Raw genomic sequence first — 21,390 nt, 5'->3', positions numbered from 1 at the left:
CTAACGCGAAAACAGAATCATTTTTGGGCACCATTTAGGTAAAAAACCTGACAAACGGATAATTTTAAGTGTAACTGTTGCTAAATTCTTTCAAACCATTTTTAATTTTGCGACAATACTGTACGAAGCATGACATAATTTTTTTGTGTGACTGTGATCTGGAAGACTTTCGCTATTCTTTGTCAGGTGTTGGGGATGAAGCTTCTCTAACCATGTCACTATTCTGTGCTTCTTGTCAAGGTACCGTTACTTCTTCCAACCCTCTTGCATTTTCTTTCATTTATTCTCAGTTTTGTGCTAAAGTGTCAATACAGTGATAAAGAGCAGTGCGAGTAGAATAAAACTGTGAATAATTGTAGTGCAGTGGCAATTTAGTTTCACATTTCCGTTTATTTATTCCGAGTTTTGTGTTAATATGCCAATACAGTGTTAAATAACAGTGCGAATAAAGTAAAACTGTGTGATTTAATAAAAAAACTTAGATGACCACTTCTGTCATGGAAGAGTGGCTTCATAATTTGAATGGAGCAATGAAATGTCAAGGTCGTAAGGTCATACTGTTTTTAGATAATGCTACCTGCCATCCAAGGATTGATTTGTCTAATGTGAAGTTTATCTATTTTCCACCAAACGTAACTTCAGTTACACAACCGATGGCTCAGGGCGCAATTTACACTCTGAATTGATGCAGGACGCGAAGGAAATCTTACAGCGTTCCCTTCAAGAAAAGTCGCGGCAATGCACTTTAAAAGAATTGTGGGGGCCTAGAAACTAGGGCGCAGAGAGTGGGAAAGTGAGAGGCTGCAATACGTAATTTTATGAAAATAAAATTCACTTTGCATGTACTGTAGTAACTTTTATTTCAAATTATTTCTTCATTGTGTTCTTCCTACAGTGAGCATATTGCAGTAGTCTATTCTTAGTTTCGCCAAAACTAAACCCTTTGTAAAACGAAAACCTGTGAAAACAGAAAAAAAAATTCTGGAACGATCGCGTTTCGTTTTAGGGAGGTTTTACTGTAATACCGGTAGTTGATTATAAAATCTGGTCCATGGAGATTTTGTTTTCTTTCATAATCTTAATCTTGTCTTATTTTCTCTTAACTACTGCCTGTGTGTAACGGGAATGTGCCTTTTACACACATTTCTCACAAGAATGAATTGATCACAGAGCTTTTTGTTGAAATTATTGAACAAAGATAAATGACTACCGTAATAATTATTGCTTAAATAGAACATTTTGATGTGAAACGTCTATAATAATAGATCTACAAGGAGAGAAAAATTGTAACGTTTTTGGCATGAAAGGTTTTTCTGTAAACTCTAAAGTCATTCGTGGTACCAGTACTTTGAAAACAGAAGACTGTTGTCACTTTATTAAATAATCCAGGATCTAATATTAGCCACCGGCACAGCTCAGGCAGTAGAGTATTTGCCTGCTGATCCAGAGTTGCGCTCGAGCGTGAGTTCGATTCCCGCTTGGGCTGATTAACTGGTTGGATTTTTCCGAGGTTTTCCCCAACTGTAAGACGAATGCCAGGCAATCTATGGCGAATCCTTGGCCTCATCTCGCCAAAATACCATCTTGCTATCACCAATTCTTTCAACACTAAATAACGCAGTAGTGATACAGCGTCGTTAAATAACCAAGAAAAAAAATACCTACTATTATTGTAGTAAAATTGGACCTTACTCTAGGTCGCTTGCATTCAAGGATATGGTTATGTTACACGCAATAATATAAGCAACACATTTTTCAGTTGGACGTAATTTCCGATTCACAGAATAGTACTGATCCATCCGTGATGCAAACAGCCCATGAAGGGCCAAGGCTGACCAGCAGTCAGCTGCTGGCGTCATGTCCATGCCTCAGCAGAGGACAGATGAGCGCTACAAGGAATAATTCCAATAATTCCTGTATCTATATGGTGTATGCTAGAGGTTCTGATTCTCTTGCTTGTATGATGAGCAACGTCATATAAGTAAAGTTTAAATTGAACTGTGCAAACAATAGTAATGGGAATATTGAGTACATGGATTTGATATGAATATCAAATAGTTTCGAATGTAGATGTCTTAAACAATCATTGGGATATTCTTAAATTCCTGACAATTTTTACATATCTATTTCAGAATATGTTATAAGTTTGGATGCAACTGACGATGTGCTATATTCTCATGTAATGGATCTGCCAGCAGAAGAATTTAAGAATAATATTTATTCTGAAGAAAATATGATAAGCCGCGTTGCAGAATTCAGGTACAGTGTTGAAGCAGTATACACCGAAATCTCATTTGTAAAATAAACATTTTCTTACAGTCAGTAGATTAAAATGAGTTGCATCTTAGTCATATTTGAGCTACAAAATGATACCTCTCTTTTCCTTTAAAGGGACTGGAGAATATACTACATGAAGGTCTGTTGTGTTTTTTGTTTTTAGGAAAATTAACACCAATGAAGATACAGTCTTGAACTACTTTGATGAATTAGAAGTACATCCTTTTCTACTTGATGTAACAAATGACACAAGTCTATACATGGAAAAAACATTTAAAATCATCACTGATAAAATTGGAAAACCTAGAAATTATGGTATTTCTTATTTATAGACTTTCTATTTCTTTGTTAACCTATTTTTTTACTCGAGACAAGAATCTACTACATTGGGATTATTTAAAGTGCTAACAAAGAACTGGTATTTGCTCCAAAGGTTTTTCCATCTGCCCCCCTCCCTCCTCCAGTCCATGTTGTTGTTGTTGTTACGGTTGTTTTCTAATGTCAGGCGTTTGACAATAAAGTCATTTGACCTCTTGCACTCCAATATTTTTCAAAGATATTATCATGGTCAGCCACTGAAGCACAGATTTTGAGGTGTTCCGAATACATTTTTTGGTTTGAGTTGCACAATGGGCAGTTAGGGGACTGATATATTCCAATTCTATGAAAGTGTTTGGCCAAACAGTCATGGCCTGTTGCCAATCTAAATGCAGTTACAGACGATTTTCGTGGTAAATCGGGAATTAATTGTGGATTATGACGCAGAGAGTTCCATTTTTTCCCTTGGGATTGTGTTATCAAATTTTGTTTGTTGAAGTCTAAGTATGTAGATTTAATAAATCTTTTCACAGAGTAATACGTAGTAACTCCATGTAGTTAGCATCTTCGGATTGCATTCATTTGAACATGTGCCAGAACACAAGGGGGGTGGGGGGGTGAAGGTTGATTTAAGAACAAATGTCGAACCTTCGTTAGCACTTTGTAGCCTCACTGTATTTTATAATACTGAAATTATATTGATGTAGATATTGAAATGACAGCTGAAAAGTACAATAACATGGCTATTAACCTATATTTCAACATTTCATAAAATATCGTCCATTGTGATCACAAGCTTAGAGGAAATTCAAACGACATGGACACAAGGGCTCTGTGCGCAAAAACGTAAACTGACAGTAATTTTTATAGTAAGGGGGGATTTGACGCATGGATGAAACCGAAGAATTCCAAATCTAGAAGTAGACAGATGGTTCTCTGCAGATGTTGTTGCATCACTCAAACTAAGCAGCAAGTTCAGTGTTCTTGAAGCAATGAATATTAATCAGGACACCTCAAGCCCATCTCAACACAAGTAAAGGTCGATCATAAACTTAAAGGTTAATAACAGCAAAAGTAAGTATTAGGTACTGTTAGAGAGTAGCTATGCAACTGGGTGATGAAGTCGAAGTGTCTGGTATATGGAAGCCTACTGCTTCCCTAAAAAATGTTGTTGAGAATTTAGAGAATCTAAGTTCAAAACTTCCTAGGAGGGATCATGTAGTTATAATAGGCGGGCCAGGTAATAGCATGGATAACAATTATTATAATTACGGTATTACATTGAAGAAGATGTCAGCAACATAACTGAAAAGAGCAGCCATGCAATGTGGGATTCCTCAGTCTTTCCAGTAGGCCTATATTGGTACAAAAATTGAAGTTGTATGGTATTAAAGATGAGACCTTACGTTGGTCTACATCTTACTTATCAAATAGGAAAGTTACCTACTCACTCAGAATTTAGAAATATTAAACATAAAGTTCCCTGGGGATCAATTTTATGTCCATTATTGTCTCTAGTTCATATGAATGATTTATACCAGGTAATCTTATTTGCAGATGATACAAGTGTGATTATCTCAAATATAAACAATATGATTACTTTTTAAACACTTCTAATACAGTGTTAAGTCGCCCTCGGTAGCATAGTTGGTATAGCCTTCTATGCTCCAGGTTGTGGGTTCGATTCCGGCCGAGGTCGATGGCATTTAAGTGTGTTTAAATGCGACAGGCTCATGTCAGTAGATTTGCTGGCATGTAAAAGGACTCCTGTGGGACAAAATTCTGGCACACCAGCAGTGCTGATATAACCTCTGCAGTTGCAGGCGACGTTAAATAAACCATAATTTAAATTTACAGTGTTAAATCTAATGAATAAGTCATACGGCAGGGATAAGACGATATTAGCTATCAATCATGGTAGAAGAGCTCGACCTTGATCACGAGCCCATAGTGCATCCACTACATAGCGTCGTAACGTAGACACAGGGATCTACATGCACATGCAGCGAATAAAGGCAGCAATTATTACAATAACTTGCGTTACTAAATTTCTGGCTATGTAATAGGGCTAATTATTCAATTGTTTAATATACATGTACATATATAAACAAATCGCAAAGGGAAGGGTTTTTCCGGAACAAAAAGAGAAATAGGAAAAGTATGTAAACCATTTTCTTGTTAAAAGCAAGTATTTATTATGTAAATACTTCACTTCATTGGTTAGGAGAAACTAATAGGGTCTACCTGCTCGACGTGTGTGGTCTCTAAGTACTTTTGAGTATTTGTTGAAAAAAATAATAATGACAATAGGCCTATTGATTGAAATAAAGTATATTGATTGTGTGATTGTGAAAATGTAGTCCTTACTCTCCAGTCATGATTATGTAATGAGTTTTCTTAGAGTGATTTGTGAGATGCAAGTAACACGAAAAAACAAATTGATTAAATTAAGATATTGAGAGCCATCGTAATTTTTGGGGTCAATCATTTAAGGGGATATGTATGATTTTTAAAACTTCCACAATTTTCGGCCAAAATTTGTGAAATTTAAACTATATAAACAGATCTATAATAATATCATCTGTACAATATTTGGTGCAATTAGGTCTAATAGTTTTGAAATTATATTTTTAAGTAGGCTATATTTTATATTGACGTTACTAAAAAAGCTCCTTGCATCAAAGTTTTCAAAATTTTTATTTCATATTTGCTCAAAATCTTGAAAATAGTTATTAGAATAAAAGTGAATTAGCTTTTTGAGCTTAGTAATAGTATAAGTTAAAGTGGAATCAAAGATAAAATGTTATTTCTAAATTAAAGAAACACGAAGTCTAATAAAAGTAAATATCCAGAAACAAGCAACAAATAAAACATCAACAATACATTTAAAATAAAGAAATAAAAGGAATCTAGGTACAATCTACTGACCCAAATGTAAATTAATTTACCTTCGATGTCAATTCCGAAATCAATTTATTTCTCTCTTCTCCTGAATAATGCCTATATTTTCTTTTCATGTTGCGTCTCATAATGCCGTTTTATGTTTGCTTTTTTTTGCAAATGATATTTTTTTTTTACACAACAAACACTGGACTTCATCACCATGTTCGAAGCATAAATATTGTATCTTCCACTCTTCCTTGAAAGATTTAAGTGTTTCTGTTCCGTCATGATGTGCTGTGTTCTAAGATCTGTACATCCTTTAACAATGTTTACAGGTAAAAGTGCTCCGCGCGTGTGCAGCAGGCATAAAAGAGCTCTAGTTCGAAATTACTAGTCACCATCGTAAGACTGCAGTACGGTATTATTAATAAAACCAGTGTAATCAAATTTAGTACACATAACAGTCATCAGCTTTCCTACTATATTAGATTAAATATGGAACTCATCTCAAAGCATCTATAAACACAAAGTTTCTTGGTTAGGAGTCAGATAATCACTTGGACTAGAAAACACACATAGAATATGTTACTCCTAAACTGAGGTTCTGTCTGTTAGGCATTGAGATCTTTATCTTCCATTGGTGATAACACACTTAACATGACATACAGTACATTCTACATGAATATGGATTAATATTCTGGGGCAACTCATCTGAAGCAAACATATTTTTGTTTTCCAAAAGAAAGCTATACAAATCATGACAGGTGTGCATAAAAGGACATCATTAAAAATTTTTCCAAAATTTAGAAATACCGATTTCAATTTGTGAGCAATATATACTTTCCCTGATGATATTTTGCAAGTGCAAAGCATTATCATAGAGGAAATATTCTGTCTCTATCTAATCCCCTTCACTGTTTCATTACTCACCTTCCGTCTCGGGATAAAATAGTCGGATATCATCACTGCACATGGTTCTATCTTATTTTCTTCTGCAAGAGAGCTTCTCATTCTTTCATTGTTGCGTAACAGTAGTTAACTCAGTGGTTCTATAAGTACATCACTTTTCAGAGGCAGCAGATGTTGTAGTGGCCAGACTTGGCTTTGCTATGGCGTGCATTGCTAATAAAGTAAGGAAAATGGTCTAAACTTCATTCACCAAACAGGTTGTAACCTGCATTTTTTCTCAAAGGCATGTTTCCATGCAGGAAGGTTGTAGAAGCCTTGAGGAATGTATGTATGGAGTTAATGTTTGCTAACCTTATATTTGTCTGTTTATATTGTTGTGTGGGAGCAAGAAGATTGTAAACGTTTAGTAGTAATGGCTGACACTGCATGCTTGAAAGTTAGTCCAAAGCTTTGTGATGATAGAAATATGAAGAGTTAATATGTTAAAGTGGAGGGGAATCAGAAGAAACACAAAAGGAATTCTGAACAACCATATATAGCTCATGGAAACAAACCTAGACCAGGAAAAATACCAAGAGAAGAGGTGGGTGCATAAAGGTTGTAAGCTTTTGCTATACCACATATGAATCTTAGGTTATAGTGAGGCAATCAACATTTTCGATACAAAATTAAGTTCGTAAAAGACAACATTACAATAATGCTTAGCCATAATGATTACAATCTAAATACAGTAAAATCCCTTGCATCTGGCACCAAAATAACTGGCAATATCAAAACAACAGCACTTGTGGCTAGGCCAAAAAAGAAAAAGTCATTCATGTGAAAGGGAAGAGTCGGACAAAGATGTGAGTGGTTTTCATGGATCGCACATGCCACATATTGTGTTCACTCTTTATATTGTTCACACATGAAAACACAAACAGAAATCTCCGTTATGTCCCTGGGATAGATTGGGTAGCGTCAGTAAGTTGCCGCTTGGGTCTTGCAAACAATGCACAGAGACAATATCTTTAAATTTACCACTTGAACTCTCCCATTTCGAAGGAGTGTTGGAGGAGTCTAAACAGGAAAATGTGAAATTCTCTGTTCCCACAGTGTGTAAAAGTTTTATCCGTGTGATAGTACCATGGCTACTACCACTATGTGCAAGAGAAACATCCTCACACTGAAGCAAAAGCTTGAATTACTCGACAAATTGGAGAGAGGAGAGTTAGTAGGTCCAAATTAATGGACAAATATAAAGTTGGAAGTTCTACTTTACGCGATATAAAGAAACAAGGCAGTCAACTCCAGTGATTCATAAGTAACACTGAATCTACGAAAGATGCGGAAAATCGGAAAACTGTACATCAGTCCCACTGTGAAGAATTAGATTGTGTTCTATACGAATGGTTCACAATTAAAAGATCTGAGGGAATGTGCATTTCTGGGCTGATGCTACAAGAAAAAGTCAAGGAATTACACCAGAAAATGAAACTGCAAGGGGAGTGTAGATTTTCCATTGGGTGGCTTAACAGATTCAAAGAGAGACATGGAATCCGAACACTAGACGTAAAAGAATGCCAACAAAGTGTCTGCTGATCAGTTTATTAATCAGTTGCAGAAAATTGTGTCTGAGAGTAATGTTAGTGCGGAACAAATATATAATGCAGACGAGACTGATTTATTATGGAGGTGTCTTCCTATAACAACACTGGCATGTGCGATGGAAACCTCGCCTAAAGGCTTCAAACAAAACAACGCTCATTCAGTGAATATTCGAACCGAAAATTAGTGTATTTTTGTTTTAAGTGATGTTTTCTAATAAAGAAAATCCACACAGTTTTATATTATTTAGTTCTGATCAAGTGACTGACAAATAAGCTTCATATGGCTGCAGTTTCAACAGGTTGGCATTATAAAATACGAACAAGTAATTTGTTAAAATAGGTACTTATTCAATTATTCGGCAAAATCTCGTATCCGGAACTTGTCTGGTCTCATTGGTGACGGTTATGAGGGATTCTATTGTTGTTGTTGTTTTCTAATGCCAGGCGTTTGACAATAAAATCATTTGACCTCTTGCACTCCAATATTTTTCAAAGATATTATCATGACTAGCCACTGAAGCACAGATTTTGAGGTGTTCCGAATCCATTTCTTGGTTTGAGTTGCACAATGGGCAGTTAGGGGACTGATATATTCAAATTCTATGCAGATGTTTGGCCAAACAATCATGGTCCGTTGCCAATCTAAATGCAGCTACAGACGATTTTCGTGGTAAATCGGGAATTAACTGTGGATTTTGATGCAGAGAGTTCCATTTTTTCCCTTGGGATTGAGTTATCAAATTTTGTTTGTTGAAGTCTAAGCATGTAGATTTAATAAATCTCTTCACAGAGTAATATGTAGATTTAGTAACAGGTCTGTAAGTAGCAGTGCTGCCCTTCTTTGCTAAAGCATCCGCATTCTCGTTTCCCAGGATTCCACAATGGGATGGTATCCATTGGAATACAATTATTTTATTGAGTGGTATTAATTGAGAGAGCATTTTATTTATTTCTCCTGTTTGAGATGAAGGTGTGTGTTTAGAGACTATTGATAGAATAGCTGCTTTGGAGTCTGACAATATAACTGCATTTTTAAATTTATTGATGTGACAGAGAAGATTCTTGAGACTTTCACTTATTGCAGTGATTTCTCCATCAAAACTTGTTGTTCCATATCCAAGAGATCTATAAAGTGAGAAGAGACAGCACGTAACACCTGCACCGGCACCTTGTTCTCTGAAGATCAAGGATCCGTCGGTGTATAAATGAAGCCAGTTTTGTGGAGGGTACCTAATATTAATTGTCTCTAAAGACAATTGTTTCAGTATTTCAGTGTTTACTTCTGATTTCAGTATTTCTTCTGTTAAATTTAGATTATAATCTATATTTAATAGAGTTAAAGGGTTTGGTTTAATTTGTAAGTTTTCTTTTAGATTCGGGATATTGATTTTCTGTTTTAATTCTTGAACAATGAATATGAAACTTTTTTGAGTTTGCAATCTACAGAGAGGACTGTATGGATGCCAATTGTTTCCTGATAATCTGATAAGTACAGAAAGTGAAGTTTACACTGTAGTGGTAACTTCAAAATATAGTAGGCCTAAGCAGTGAATTATGCAAAATTTAGGCTAATATAATTACCGTACTATACTTGGGAACAGCCTGTTTTTTCTGTTTCATGAAGAATTCTTAAGTTGCTCACACCTTTTAAATGTCTCAGCTTCATCGGCTTTCCACTGTGTCCTGAAAATTAACTCTCTTCTCTTATGTCATTCTCCCTGAATTCGCCTCTCACTACATCTAGTCTTTGATGTATTTATTTATCTACAAAACAGTACTGGTATATACATGGCAGTGACATTTGGAATGAGAGCGTATCTTTTCGGATATTTTCTGTCCAGTGACCTAAAATAATGTCCTACTGAACTAACAATAAACGTTGATTAGTTTTATACAAAACTAAAACTGCAGATCTTGCAGTGATGTTGTTCTAATTCGGGCTATTGTGTTTTGAATCATTCAATTTGCTACAGTTCCTCAACTAGTTTTCAGACTATTGGTTAAACATACAAACCTATTATGAACATTTCTTAAATCTACTATTGTGAAAATGATCAATAAGAGCATCGATGAGTGTGAATGTAGAAAATATAACCTACAAGTACCTACTGTATCTTTATGTTCTTTTTCTTATAAAGACAGAAAAACATAAAAATTCTTGTCCAAATATTGGGGCCCAAAGCGTTTATAATACGTAAAATCAACTTTTCATTCATATTTCAGGTAGCAGAAGTGGAGAAGATGATGAATTTACGAAACAAGAGAAACTTATTAAAAAAAATGAACTCCTGAAGCAGGCACGAAAAGAAGAATTAATAAGGAGAGCTATTGAAGAGCAACGAGCAAAGATGGAGGAATGGGTAGGGCTATAGAAAAGTCCAGAAAATTATTATGAATAATTTCTCAGAGTAACAGTAGCATTAAGGTACGGTCACACATCACTACTTTTGTAGCGCAACTTTTGTACTGCAGCTGCAAAAGTTGCGTGTCGTGTTCACACGTAAGCCAAAAGTAGCGTGCTGCATGCTATTTTTCGTGCTGCGCAACCCGAGTGCTGCAAAAGTTGCAACTGCAGGTTGCGAGTCTGTTCACACACAAGGCGCTACTTTTGCAGCCGCAGTCATGCTGCAGGTTTCCATCTCCGTGTTGACTTCTCAATATACATTTTGTGGTTATGTTCGCATTATTAAGAAACTCATGCGAAAGCTTCCTTACCTATTATTTGCTTTTCTGTCCTAACTAGTATTCAGAAATTGACATTATTTTTACTATGAAGCTTTTAAAAACGCCTATATATTTAAATGATAACCAACAGTATATTCACGTAATCAATGTTGGCAACCCTCCTGTTTGAAACTACGCTACGAAAAATTTAAAAAATGAATTATATCGTCAGCAATTATGCTCAGACTGTGTTGTGTATTTAATAACTGTTACAAATAATTTATTTTCATCACATGTAACATTAAAATATATCCAAACAATAAAAGTATCATTGGCACATTTGGGTGGCAACACTGGTCGCAACTGCAGCAAAAGTTTCAACAAAACCGATATAAAAAATGCTGCGCCTGCAACCCTGAGAACCCTGTTCACATGTCGCTACTTTTAAGCTGCGGGCAGCCGCTACTTTTCGGGTTGCACCGTTGTTCACATGTCGCAGTACGAGAGTTGCGCAGTTTTTTGTATTGCAGCGCTGCAAAAGTAGCGACGTGTGACTGTACCTTTATCCGTGTAATGAAGGAGGTGGGCTGAACGGTTAATCAAAAAAATTGTATAATCTGTAGCATAAAAGATTTTCGTAAATTTAGTGAATAATACTTACACTTTCATAATTTCCTCCACAGTCTTGTATTTAACATGCTAGGTAGTGGATCAGAAGTTCACTAATTTAAATCTGGTTGTCAGTGACGGGTTTTTAAGGGCCAAGGAAACTCCTCGTAATGGCTGTCGGTGGAAATATATGAATATTGGAGGTCTAGTGTTGTAGATTTACATCCTTTATACACTCCAAACAAGATCCGGGTTTCTAATATTTTAAAAAGATGTATTTATGCTTACTACAATATTTAATAATTTTTTCAGGCAAATCTTCTAAATGCATTGAAAGAAGAAGAAGAAGAACTGCTTGCAATTCAAGGGATGCCAGCTCGTCACTATCTCATGCGTTATATTTTTCCAACTCTTACAAGAGGACTTTTGGAGGTTGCACATATTCGACCTGAAGATCCAGTGGATTATTTAGTATGAACTCAATATTTACTTGTTCTCACTCATATTGTTACGATATGATTTATTCACATCCAACATCGGTTCTGTTGGCCCTTCACATTTCTGTATTCTGACTAGCACTCCCGTTCTTACACTATTTACAATCTTTACACATTATGACATATTTTAGTGACCAACGCATATTCATCGCTTTCTTTACTCATCAACTATGTCCTTCCATGTCCATTCATTACACTTATCACTTCCTATATCTCAACATTTATTATTTATCCCTTATTAATATCCTATTCCTATCTTTTTTCTCTACAATTCCGTTACCGGTATTAACTTTTTCTTGTATTAATCTTGTACTATATATTGAATAATTTTCATATTGACTATCCATCATTGATTTCTCTTCTATCTTCATTACTTACTTATCCCTACTGATACCCCCTACTTCTAGCTCACCTTACTATTTCATTCATTACAATCCGCAACATTCTTTACCAACTTCTTAAATATAAACATCATGAACTACTACTAATACTCAATCATTAGTCACAAACTTTTCAACTACATAGGCTACTAGTGGCTTGTGCAGCAAATGTTGCGAACTAAGTTCATTAGAAGTTCAAATAAACATTTTTCAGATTTATTTCCCAGAAAGATTACCAGACATTTTGAAAGTTATTTGCTTCCATAATAATGAAGATGTAACATTCAAAGCAAAGCAATAACTCTACGAAGTGTAACCCTGTCAAAAATATCTCTTTTAAAAGGCTTCCTTTTTAATGTTTCTTTTTTTTTAAGCCAAATAATTTTTCTTGAACACATCCATCTTCATTCTTTGAGTTTCAATGCGAAAACGCAAGTAACAATATCAGGACAATCAGCGGGTTTTTCCCACTTCTGAAGCCACATGACTGATCTGTTGCATTTCATCTATATTCTTTTTGTCAGGTCTTAATTTTTTCCCTTCATCCTGATACATGCTGGACTTCAAATGGCTCCATAGAAAGAAATCCAGTGAGTTGAGGTCAGGTGATCTAGCTGGCCACACACTGTGTGCTCTTGTTGTAACCCGTTTATAGCCTGACAAATTAAACCAAAACCTGGAGAACTAGGTCTTAGGAAAGCCATTGGGGAATGAGGGGAACAGAGAGACAAGTATGGTGTTGCCCAATCACTGCAACTTGTACAGTAAGTAAATACACAGGCTAATATGGTTTCTGAAATAATACATTGTAGATAGTATATTCGGTGAGAAATAAATAACAAGACAGTATTACGAAATATGTACTTCGATATAGTGCATACACATATAATAAAACTCAGCTAGAGCAAAATTGGTTGCAAACAAAGTATACCAGCAGGTCTACTTCTAGTTTTCAAACCTTTTAAGAGAAATTGACTGATTAGTTGCCTGCAATGCTAGTGTTATGGAACCTTCCTAGCTGGCAGTCGAAGTGGAAATGAAGATTTCACAATTGTGGCAATATTGTAGGATGGTCTCTTCTATTGGCTGATGCCTACAAACATCCTCTCAGATACTTAAGGAATTGATGTTGAAGGACGAGGGGAGAAGGGAAAGATAGAAGATACAAGATGTTGGCATATTTTACGGATTTTTACTTCAATTTTTAGGCTATACCATGGAATCTTTCATTCAGGAAATTAGTTACTTCTCTCCCAAATGCGCAGGAACACAATCTTGTTAAAACCAGATATTCTTCTGAAGGACACTGAGAAATATATTTTAACGACGTTGTACCAACTAATAAGTTATTTAGCATTGATGGGATTGGTGGTATTTGGTGAGATGAGACAGAGGAGTCACCATAGATTACCTGACATTCTCATTATGGTTAGGGAAAACCTGAGAAAAACCCCAACCAGGTAATCAGCCCAAATGGGTATCGAACCCATACCTGATCACATCTCTGGATCAGCAAGCAAACACCTACTGCCCGTGGTCTACTGGGAATTGTCTCCAAGCCGGACTAACATAATCATGAGAAAGATAAAACAGATAGCCTACTTTCAACAGTTTTTAATGTCCGTTTATGAAAAATGGGCCAATTTTGTTGTTTCCCATCAAACATGCCCTCATACCGTCTTTCTGAGGATGCTGTGTCATCCAGTGAGGACTGATAGGATATCAGTATCGACAGTTATGACCAGGAAACGGATTTTTGTGTAAATGCATATGTATTTATAAAGTTAAAATCCATTATATTTTGTATTATCTGTGTGTATCACGATCTGCACAGTTGAAAAATGCTATTTTTATTTTCCATATATTTCCATATTTTACAAAGTCTCATTTTAAAAACCCATGGATCAATAATTGGCTGTCTTCTGACAAAGGAAAAATTTTACAGTCTGTACAAAAGAAACCAAATGACCTGGAAATGTACAAAAACTTGCCCAGACATGTTCAAACATTTTTAACAAGAGCCAGAACAGGTCACATTGTCACTCAATTGTACCTACACCGATTTCACATTTCTGATAATTCTACTTGTCTGTGGTGTAATAATCATGATGAAGATCTGGAACACATTCTTCTATACTGTCCATCCATAAACTACAAAAGAAGTAAATTAAAATCATCAGTATCAGTTGCAGAAGACACAGCCTTGCAGTATATATTGACTACACCCCACCTCTGGCTACTAGCAACAGGCATCTATAATGAACACGATCAAAATATCCCTCATTTCTCGTGAAAAACAACAACTGAATAGACTACAGTGGACTATAGTGGTTGTCAGCAAACAGCTGGATACATTAAGAAGATTGATTGATCCATATTTTAGAGTTTAGCACATTATAATAATTTTCAATATACTGTATTTTCCTTAGTCCATATTAAGGCTAATTAAAACTTATGAAATTCCATTAACCCTAGCAACACCAGGGTATTTTAAGTAACATTCAATATTAACGGGGGGGGAGGGGGAGGGAGTGTACTTTGTGACCACTACAAAAATATTTAATTTTGAACAATTTTTTGACATCTGTTATCAGCAAATAGTAGTATGTACTATAATAAAAGAGAGAAACTGAAATGTCATTGTATATTTTCCAACAATTACTTCAACAAGGGGGGATATTTTATGTCCACTTACACATATTTTCGTATTTAGTAAAACTATCAGTGAAAAGGATTAAAAAATAACACAGTAAGATAAGAGGGATTCATAACTGACAATAAATAATATTTTTATACTTTAATTATATCAATTACATATTTAAAATATAAATTTTGGAGAAGGTGGGCACAAAGTACCCCTCACTGATATTCTAGGGTTAAACAGAGACTTTTTTTTTTCTTATACGGAGAAGGGACCCGAAGGCTTATTGTGCTTACCACTCCTATTCTTGTGAATAATTGTGTAGCCGAACGGCCGCACTCTTGTACAAGTACAGCACACTGCACCGTGAACTTAACCCGAGCTATTGTATGGATGATGATGATGACATGTGAATTAATGATGGCGAAATGAGTCCAAGGTCCAACGTCGAAAATTACCCTACAATTCTGTTTCAATTGGTTGAGGGAAAACCCCGGAAGTAACCCCAACCAGGTCATTTGTCCCAACCAGGAAACAGACACATTTAAAAATAGATGTAAACAACATAGTTTTAATTATTTACAGTAATTCCTTTAAACTTGGTTTCTGTTGTTATTTCAAAATTAACAATCCTTGCAACAACAGGAAAGCAAATTATATTTACACTTTCGACCAGCCTCATGGGCTAGTGGTCAAAGCTTCTGACTACAGTTCATGAGGTCCCGGGTTCGATTCCTTAAAGGGAAATGTTCCTGTGTTCGTCCATGGCCTGAAAATTAGGTTAGGCTTAGGTTTAAGACCTCTTCTGGCTCTTCATAATCATCCTATCATAATATCATTGGAGCAGCATAACTCCGCTTTCCAGGTGCCTCAACCCCAGAAGTGGGTTACAAACAAGCCCTTGCCAGGAGGGACCAGAAATGTCAAATGACAACTTGGTGGCATTGGATAAAAAAAAATTATATACACTTTCAAGTTTGTAACCTTCCTATCCGAGGCTTATTGTTAAAATTTTTAGCATTTGCCCTTTTTATGATGAGTAAGGAGCTGGCCCACTGTGTCAATCCCCAGCCTGGAGGATCAGGTGTTTTTTGTTCAAGGTTGTCTTCCTTTAGCCTCTAGCAAACCAATTAATAAATGGAAGGAAAGAGTGAAGTGTGGCTATAATGCCATCTTGTCTGACAGAAGAAGAACCTCTGTAGTGAGGAGTATTCTTTTACATAAAAAAAGTTTGTAACGCATATAGCCTACATCTCAAGAATCCTAACTTTTTGTATGAACAAATGTTATGTTTTTAAAACATTTTCTCTTCATTTCAACATTAAATATCATCAACTTCAGGGCTTGGGCCTACTGACTCGTTCTGCTCCCGTTGGAATATGTGGCAGACAGTTTCTCCAATGTTGTCTTCGTCTTTCTACATTTCTATGACCCGAAGGTCTATAATAAAGCATCATTTTAGGAATGTGATTCTCGTCATCCTTTGTATTATGTTGAAACCAGTTATTTTAATTCGTCTCTATCTTTTCGTTTAAGTTATATATTTATAATTCATTCCTGACGTAATCACAGTTTTTTTTTTTTTTTTTTTTTTTTTTTGATCTCTTAAAGAAACTTCAGCTACCACCCTTAGAAAACGCATTTCGGGTGTTTCAATTTTCTTCAGCTCAGATTTTGTTAAAGGTTACGTCTTTGATCCGTATGCGAGTATTTTTTAATAAAATATCTAAGCTAGTTTCTTAAACCTCTACCTCAAAACAAAATATTCTAATGACACCTTGGTGTGTTTATTTGTAAAATTTGTGTTATTTTTGCAACAGATATGTGATCTAAGTGTGTAAAAACCCGCAGAAAATGCACTATAAAGTTTTGTTTTTGTTCACACAGGCTGAATACTTGTTTCGTGAGAATCCTGAGGGCAAAATGTTCCAACCAGATTATGCGGAGGCTGCAGAAGACTTGATGAACGCTGTTCAACTATTCAAAGATTCCCTCATAAAAGCTGACACTCTAGGTACTACAGACTCAAACCACAACTTTTAGATCTCATCAATATAGACATAATGAACAGTGTTTTTATTCTCAACTATTACCAATTGGATCTAGAGGAGAACCAGGATATGAGCCACGGGATGAATTTATATGAAAGGACACCACTGAAGAGCCTTTGTTTGAATCAGTGAATGATTACTTAAACAGAAGCCTGAACTTCATTCAACTTATACAACCTACAATTCAATCCGACAATTCAGAAAAAGAACATCTAGGAAAAGGTATTAGATTAGATGAATCAATAAAACACAATTATCAGAGCAGTAAAAATGGAAAATCACAATTCAGAAACAGATAATATGGATTAACAAGAATCACCAAAGCACGGAAAAAATTATGAACTGAAATATAAAAAGAGTATGGAAACATACGTGTTCTAAGATATTTAAGTAAACATGAATGTCATAATATTCAATATATAAAAGTAATATTTGTTGTTATTTTTAGTTCTATTATTACTTGGACATTAGAATTAATTGTTCATTAATGTTAAATGTTACATTTTCTTCACATAACGAAACTGGTTTAATTTTAGCTTCAAAATAAGAGATCAAATATTTCCTCATTTTGAACTGGAGTTTTTTAATTACTACTTTAGTAACTTATGTCGGGTATTTATTATGTTATTCAGATTGATGATTTATTAATTATTCACCGAGTTTACTGGCACTGTGTATATTATTTTTCCTTCTTTGAAAAATTTCTGTATAAAGCTATAAAATAATTGAACAGTCCATGGCCACTTTTGTACATAAATTGGTTAACAACTGATTATGACAAAAATAAACAGGGGGAAAAAATAAGTTGGTTTTTTATTTCTAATGCAGAGCAATACTGATACCAGTAACAGATGGATCTTCTCAACGATCTTAGTTAATTTGTACACTTCGTACAGTAGTATGTTGGTGGTTCGGTACAGACCAGGTGGCTTTGTACTAGCAAATCCCTGTCAGGGGTCTACCCAATATTTAGGTGATATCTGTTACTAAGAGTTGAGAGTAAAGTAATGGCAGGCATGGGCATAGAATTTTGGCTTTATTAATTTTTATTTACAAATAAAGACATATTTGTATGCTGTAAATCAATTACCTACCCGTTGCTTCCTTGAACCCTTAAGTAACCAGTACCTGGAGACCAGAAACAAGCATAGTAATCGCTGAACCATACAGAACAAGAATAAAAGTAGTAGAAAGAACATGCGAAGAATGAGGGGGTAAAGTGAAACATTCACATCAAAACTAAGTGTCTCTATCTCTGTAAAAGCCTGTTATTTATTCCTCAATCACGCATACATGAGATACGAAACTTATTCAAACTAATAAAGCAATTGTAAAGACGCAGTTAAATAAATTCACATAATGGAAACTCAGACAGAAAGTCTTTGTTCTCAAATTTAAATAATTAAGCACTGCAGTTAGCTGAGAAAACAAGGGACACTTCGTTGAAATAAGTGGTAGTACAGAAATACTTTTGACCTCTTTATTTTGTTCACAATAAAGTTCTTTACATAAATCCGACAAAATGTCTCTGATTGCAAGGTGTGGCACTAATATTTTATTCGTGAGACATGGCAGCAGTGGATTTTCAGGGGAGGCAAGGAAGGACGTATCTCTCCTACCAGAATGCAATATGATAGTATTAATTCCAACTGAATTAAGATCATAGACAAGTTATAGCAAATGATGGACATTTTCCCTTTTATATTAATTTTACTATTAACTACGACTAAGAAGTAAGTTACGTCAAGCCAATCACATCAGTTAGTAATGCCTGCTCGCTATAGATAACACAAATAATTCGTACCAGAAAAACAGCGCTGTAACCTGTACAATTAACTTCGAGCAGCTTGCAGTCTCTATGCGAGAGCGGGACAGCAGAGTCAATTATATGACTCTCCTCTATGGTAACCATGACAACAGTAATTCAACCAATAAGACAGCTAGTTAGCCGAGTGTTAGTTAAACCTAACTAGAACCCACAAGAGGAGGTGAATTTGGAGAAATTCTACTCACCGCTGACTAGTTATCAACTGGTTTTGGCTATGTCTGGCTGTATTAGCAAGTTCTCTTTTTCTCTTTCTTTCTTCTTGGGTTCATGTATTGTTAGTTTTCTCTCCCTGCGTAAAAGTTTTGTTTTATGTTGGCAGTTTTTTTTTTTTTTTGTTTGCAGGTGTTCCTGTTATTTTTTATTTTGTGTTACGAGATATATTATTTACATAGTATATTAAATACTGATAGTTTAGAAATAAATGCTGATGTCTCTAGTATCTTCTAGTAGTAAATGTTCAGTATGTTGTGACCCAATTGATCAGTTTACGAAGGAAGAGGGTCATTGAGTGAATTTGTTGTACAAGTATGTAATAGTAATGAGGTATGTGACAGGCCCAATATCTTTAGTACATAAAATGCAGCCTCTCATCAGTCACGTCTCTGCCTCCTCAACTTTCAAACTCACCATCCGCCACTGAGACATGGTGCCTGATCTGTGCATATATATCGTGTTTTTTAAATATGCACCTATTTTATCAATGGGAATTGAATTGTTTTTCTATCTCTCCAGCTAGAACAATCGCATACTTACTTTCACGTTCATATAGGTCTATATTGTAATTCAAAGTTAAACAGCGAAGTTTAACATACACAGACAAATGGATACAACTTCAGTATGCCATACATAAATAAGACAATAAATAAAGCTATTTTAAAGTATTACATTATATGCATAATTTTCTAATACTCCATAGTCATTATAATTTTAGTCCTGTTGATAAGAAACCGAACAATTCGCTATACTTCTTGAATTTTATTTAACTATACCGGAGTCTAGCTTTAAGCCCCAGAAAAGTTTATTATCAATAACGGATTTTGGGTGAATACATCTTTTTACTTCCTTTTATTGTTATTTATTCTCCAATGGCGAGAATTGACTATCAAGTCATTTTCTCTCTAGCTTCCCGGTACAAGCTAACAAGGTCCTCAGTCTGTTGTGCAGTTGGTTTAAGGCTGGGCAGAACAGAAAGTGTTGTTTGTCCATGATGTGGTCAGAATTGTTGCACAAAACACATCTGTTGGATTGGTATATATCTATCATGTGTAGATGGTGAGCCAGACAGCATCAACCTAAATTTTGTTACAGCTTCCTTGCGCCTTTATATTTTACTTCTGTTGACTTCCCTCTGGCAGCTGTAATATTTTCTTGCGTGTTTTCCATTTGAAATGCTTTCTTGATTTTTTCAATCTTTCTGCAGAGGTTTGTTTTTTTATTTTAGTTGGTTATTTAACGACGCTGTATCAACTACTAGGTTATTTAGCATCGATGAGATTGGTGATAGCGAGATATTTGTTGATCGATAGATGTTTCAGTTTTATGGAAGAATATTGGCAGTGGCGTAGCATGAAATTTTGAGCAGGGGAAGCTAACTCAAGTTGCCTTTCGTGTACATATGAGAAAACGTATTACAAAAATATAGTCTTAAAATAAATAGTAGTCAATGTCAAGTCAGTAGTCCGAAGATTGGTTGGAACCTCGTAAGTAACACCAATAAGGCATGACCTCAAATGGTAAAATATGATTTCATGGTTTACACATATCTCTAACACATAGACACGGTCATTTGTCTTTTAAATCGCACTTTTGTTCGTAAGTCAGTCTTGATAATAGAATTGTCCTAAAAATTCAGGTGTCAGGAACTGTTATTTCACTCATTATTTATTATATCAGCCGCAATGCACACTAACCTTCAACTGAACACAACTCATGAAAGGGATAACTCTGAAACTTTCAATGTAAAAGCTAGCTTCTTCCGTGCCTTGCGAGCAGGGTAGGTTAGTTAGAAAGGGATGGAAAATCTGCGGGGTGGGTTACACAGAAGAATGAGTGAAAGAAACCAGTCTGCTTGGAAGCTGGTGTGTGCAGGCTTCTTGTTTACTGCTGCATCACAAATCATCCTGAGCTGCCGCATCACAATATTTAACGCATAAATATAAACTGTATTAAAATTAATAAATAATTTTGTTCATAAACTGCAGGTTTATTATGAAATTATTATTAACTGGGGAAGCTGAGCTTTTTAGCTTACATTGACGCTACGCCACTGAATATTGGTTGTGTGCTTAAGTTCCGTGGTACTGTACTTTTTGATTGAAGTGCTATTGGTAAAACAGCTAATTTTGTGCGCATAATGCAAGATTTATTTTCTATCTCCTTCTGAATTGAGAGATTGCTTGTGTACATTCTCACAGCTTTAGTGTTAATTGTTTTGACTGCTCATTTACTTAATCTGAGCTTCCTATTCTGGATTGTTTGTAGTTTATTCATTGTAGTGTGTTGAGCTGTTACAGAGCCATCTTCAGTTACAAGCCGGAGCATGGGTAGGTTTGGCAACGCTGAGTGAAGGCGGGCGGAGGCAAAATAAGCATGACGTTTGACATTTTAGAGCTTTGAATTAGTTGTCACGTGTGCATTTTCGACATTAATTTATACAAAAGTGCATATGATCAATATTCAGTGTACTGATGTTCGTAATTTATTATGGAATCCGAAATGGTATTTTAATTTAAGCTTCAGAATAC

The 21,390-nt window shown here is 35.3% G+C and overlaps 1 protein-coding gene across 4 annotated transcripts in view; it reads left to right on the top strand.

The window, feature by feature from the left end:
- LOC138692596 (adenylate kinase 7-like) overlaps nucleotides 1-17,909 on the top strand; it is a 42,401-nt gene extending 24,492 nt beyond the window's left edge. For 2 of the 4 annotated variants that reach the window (XM_069815602.1, XM_069815599.1), the window contains 5 exons: nucleotides 2,133-2,259; nucleotides 2,441-2,592; nucleotides 10,200-10,336; nucleotides 11,562-11,720; nucleotides 16,655-17,909. In XM_069815602.1, the coding sequence (XP_069671703.1) occupies nucleotides 2,133-2,259; nucleotides 2,441-2,592; nucleotides 10,200-10,336; nucleotides 11,562-11,720; nucleotides 16,655-16,810 (731 nt within the window). In that variant the 3' untranslated portion in view covers nucleotides 16,811-17,909. The remainder of the gene's footprint in view (nucleotides 1-2,132; nucleotides 2,260-2,440; nucleotides 2,593-10,199; nucleotides 10,337-11,561; nucleotides 11,721-16,654) is intronic. The other 2 variants (XM_069815600.1, XM_069815601.1) reach the window with 2 other exon arrangements.
- Nucleotides 17,910-21,390: the final 3,481 nt, after the last annotated feature.

The sequence above is a fragment of the Periplaneta americana genome, chromosome 17 (assembly GCF_040183065.1).
Source record: "Periplaneta americana isolate PAMFEO1 chromosome 17, P.americana_PAMFEO1_priV1, whole genome shotgun sequence".
Taxonomy (NCBI): domain Eukaryota; kingdom Metazoa; phylum Arthropoda; class Insecta; order Blattodea; family Blattidae; genus Periplaneta; species Periplaneta americana.
Note: the sequence above shows the minus strand (reverse complement) of the source record. Positions and strands in the feature narration are given on the sequence as shown.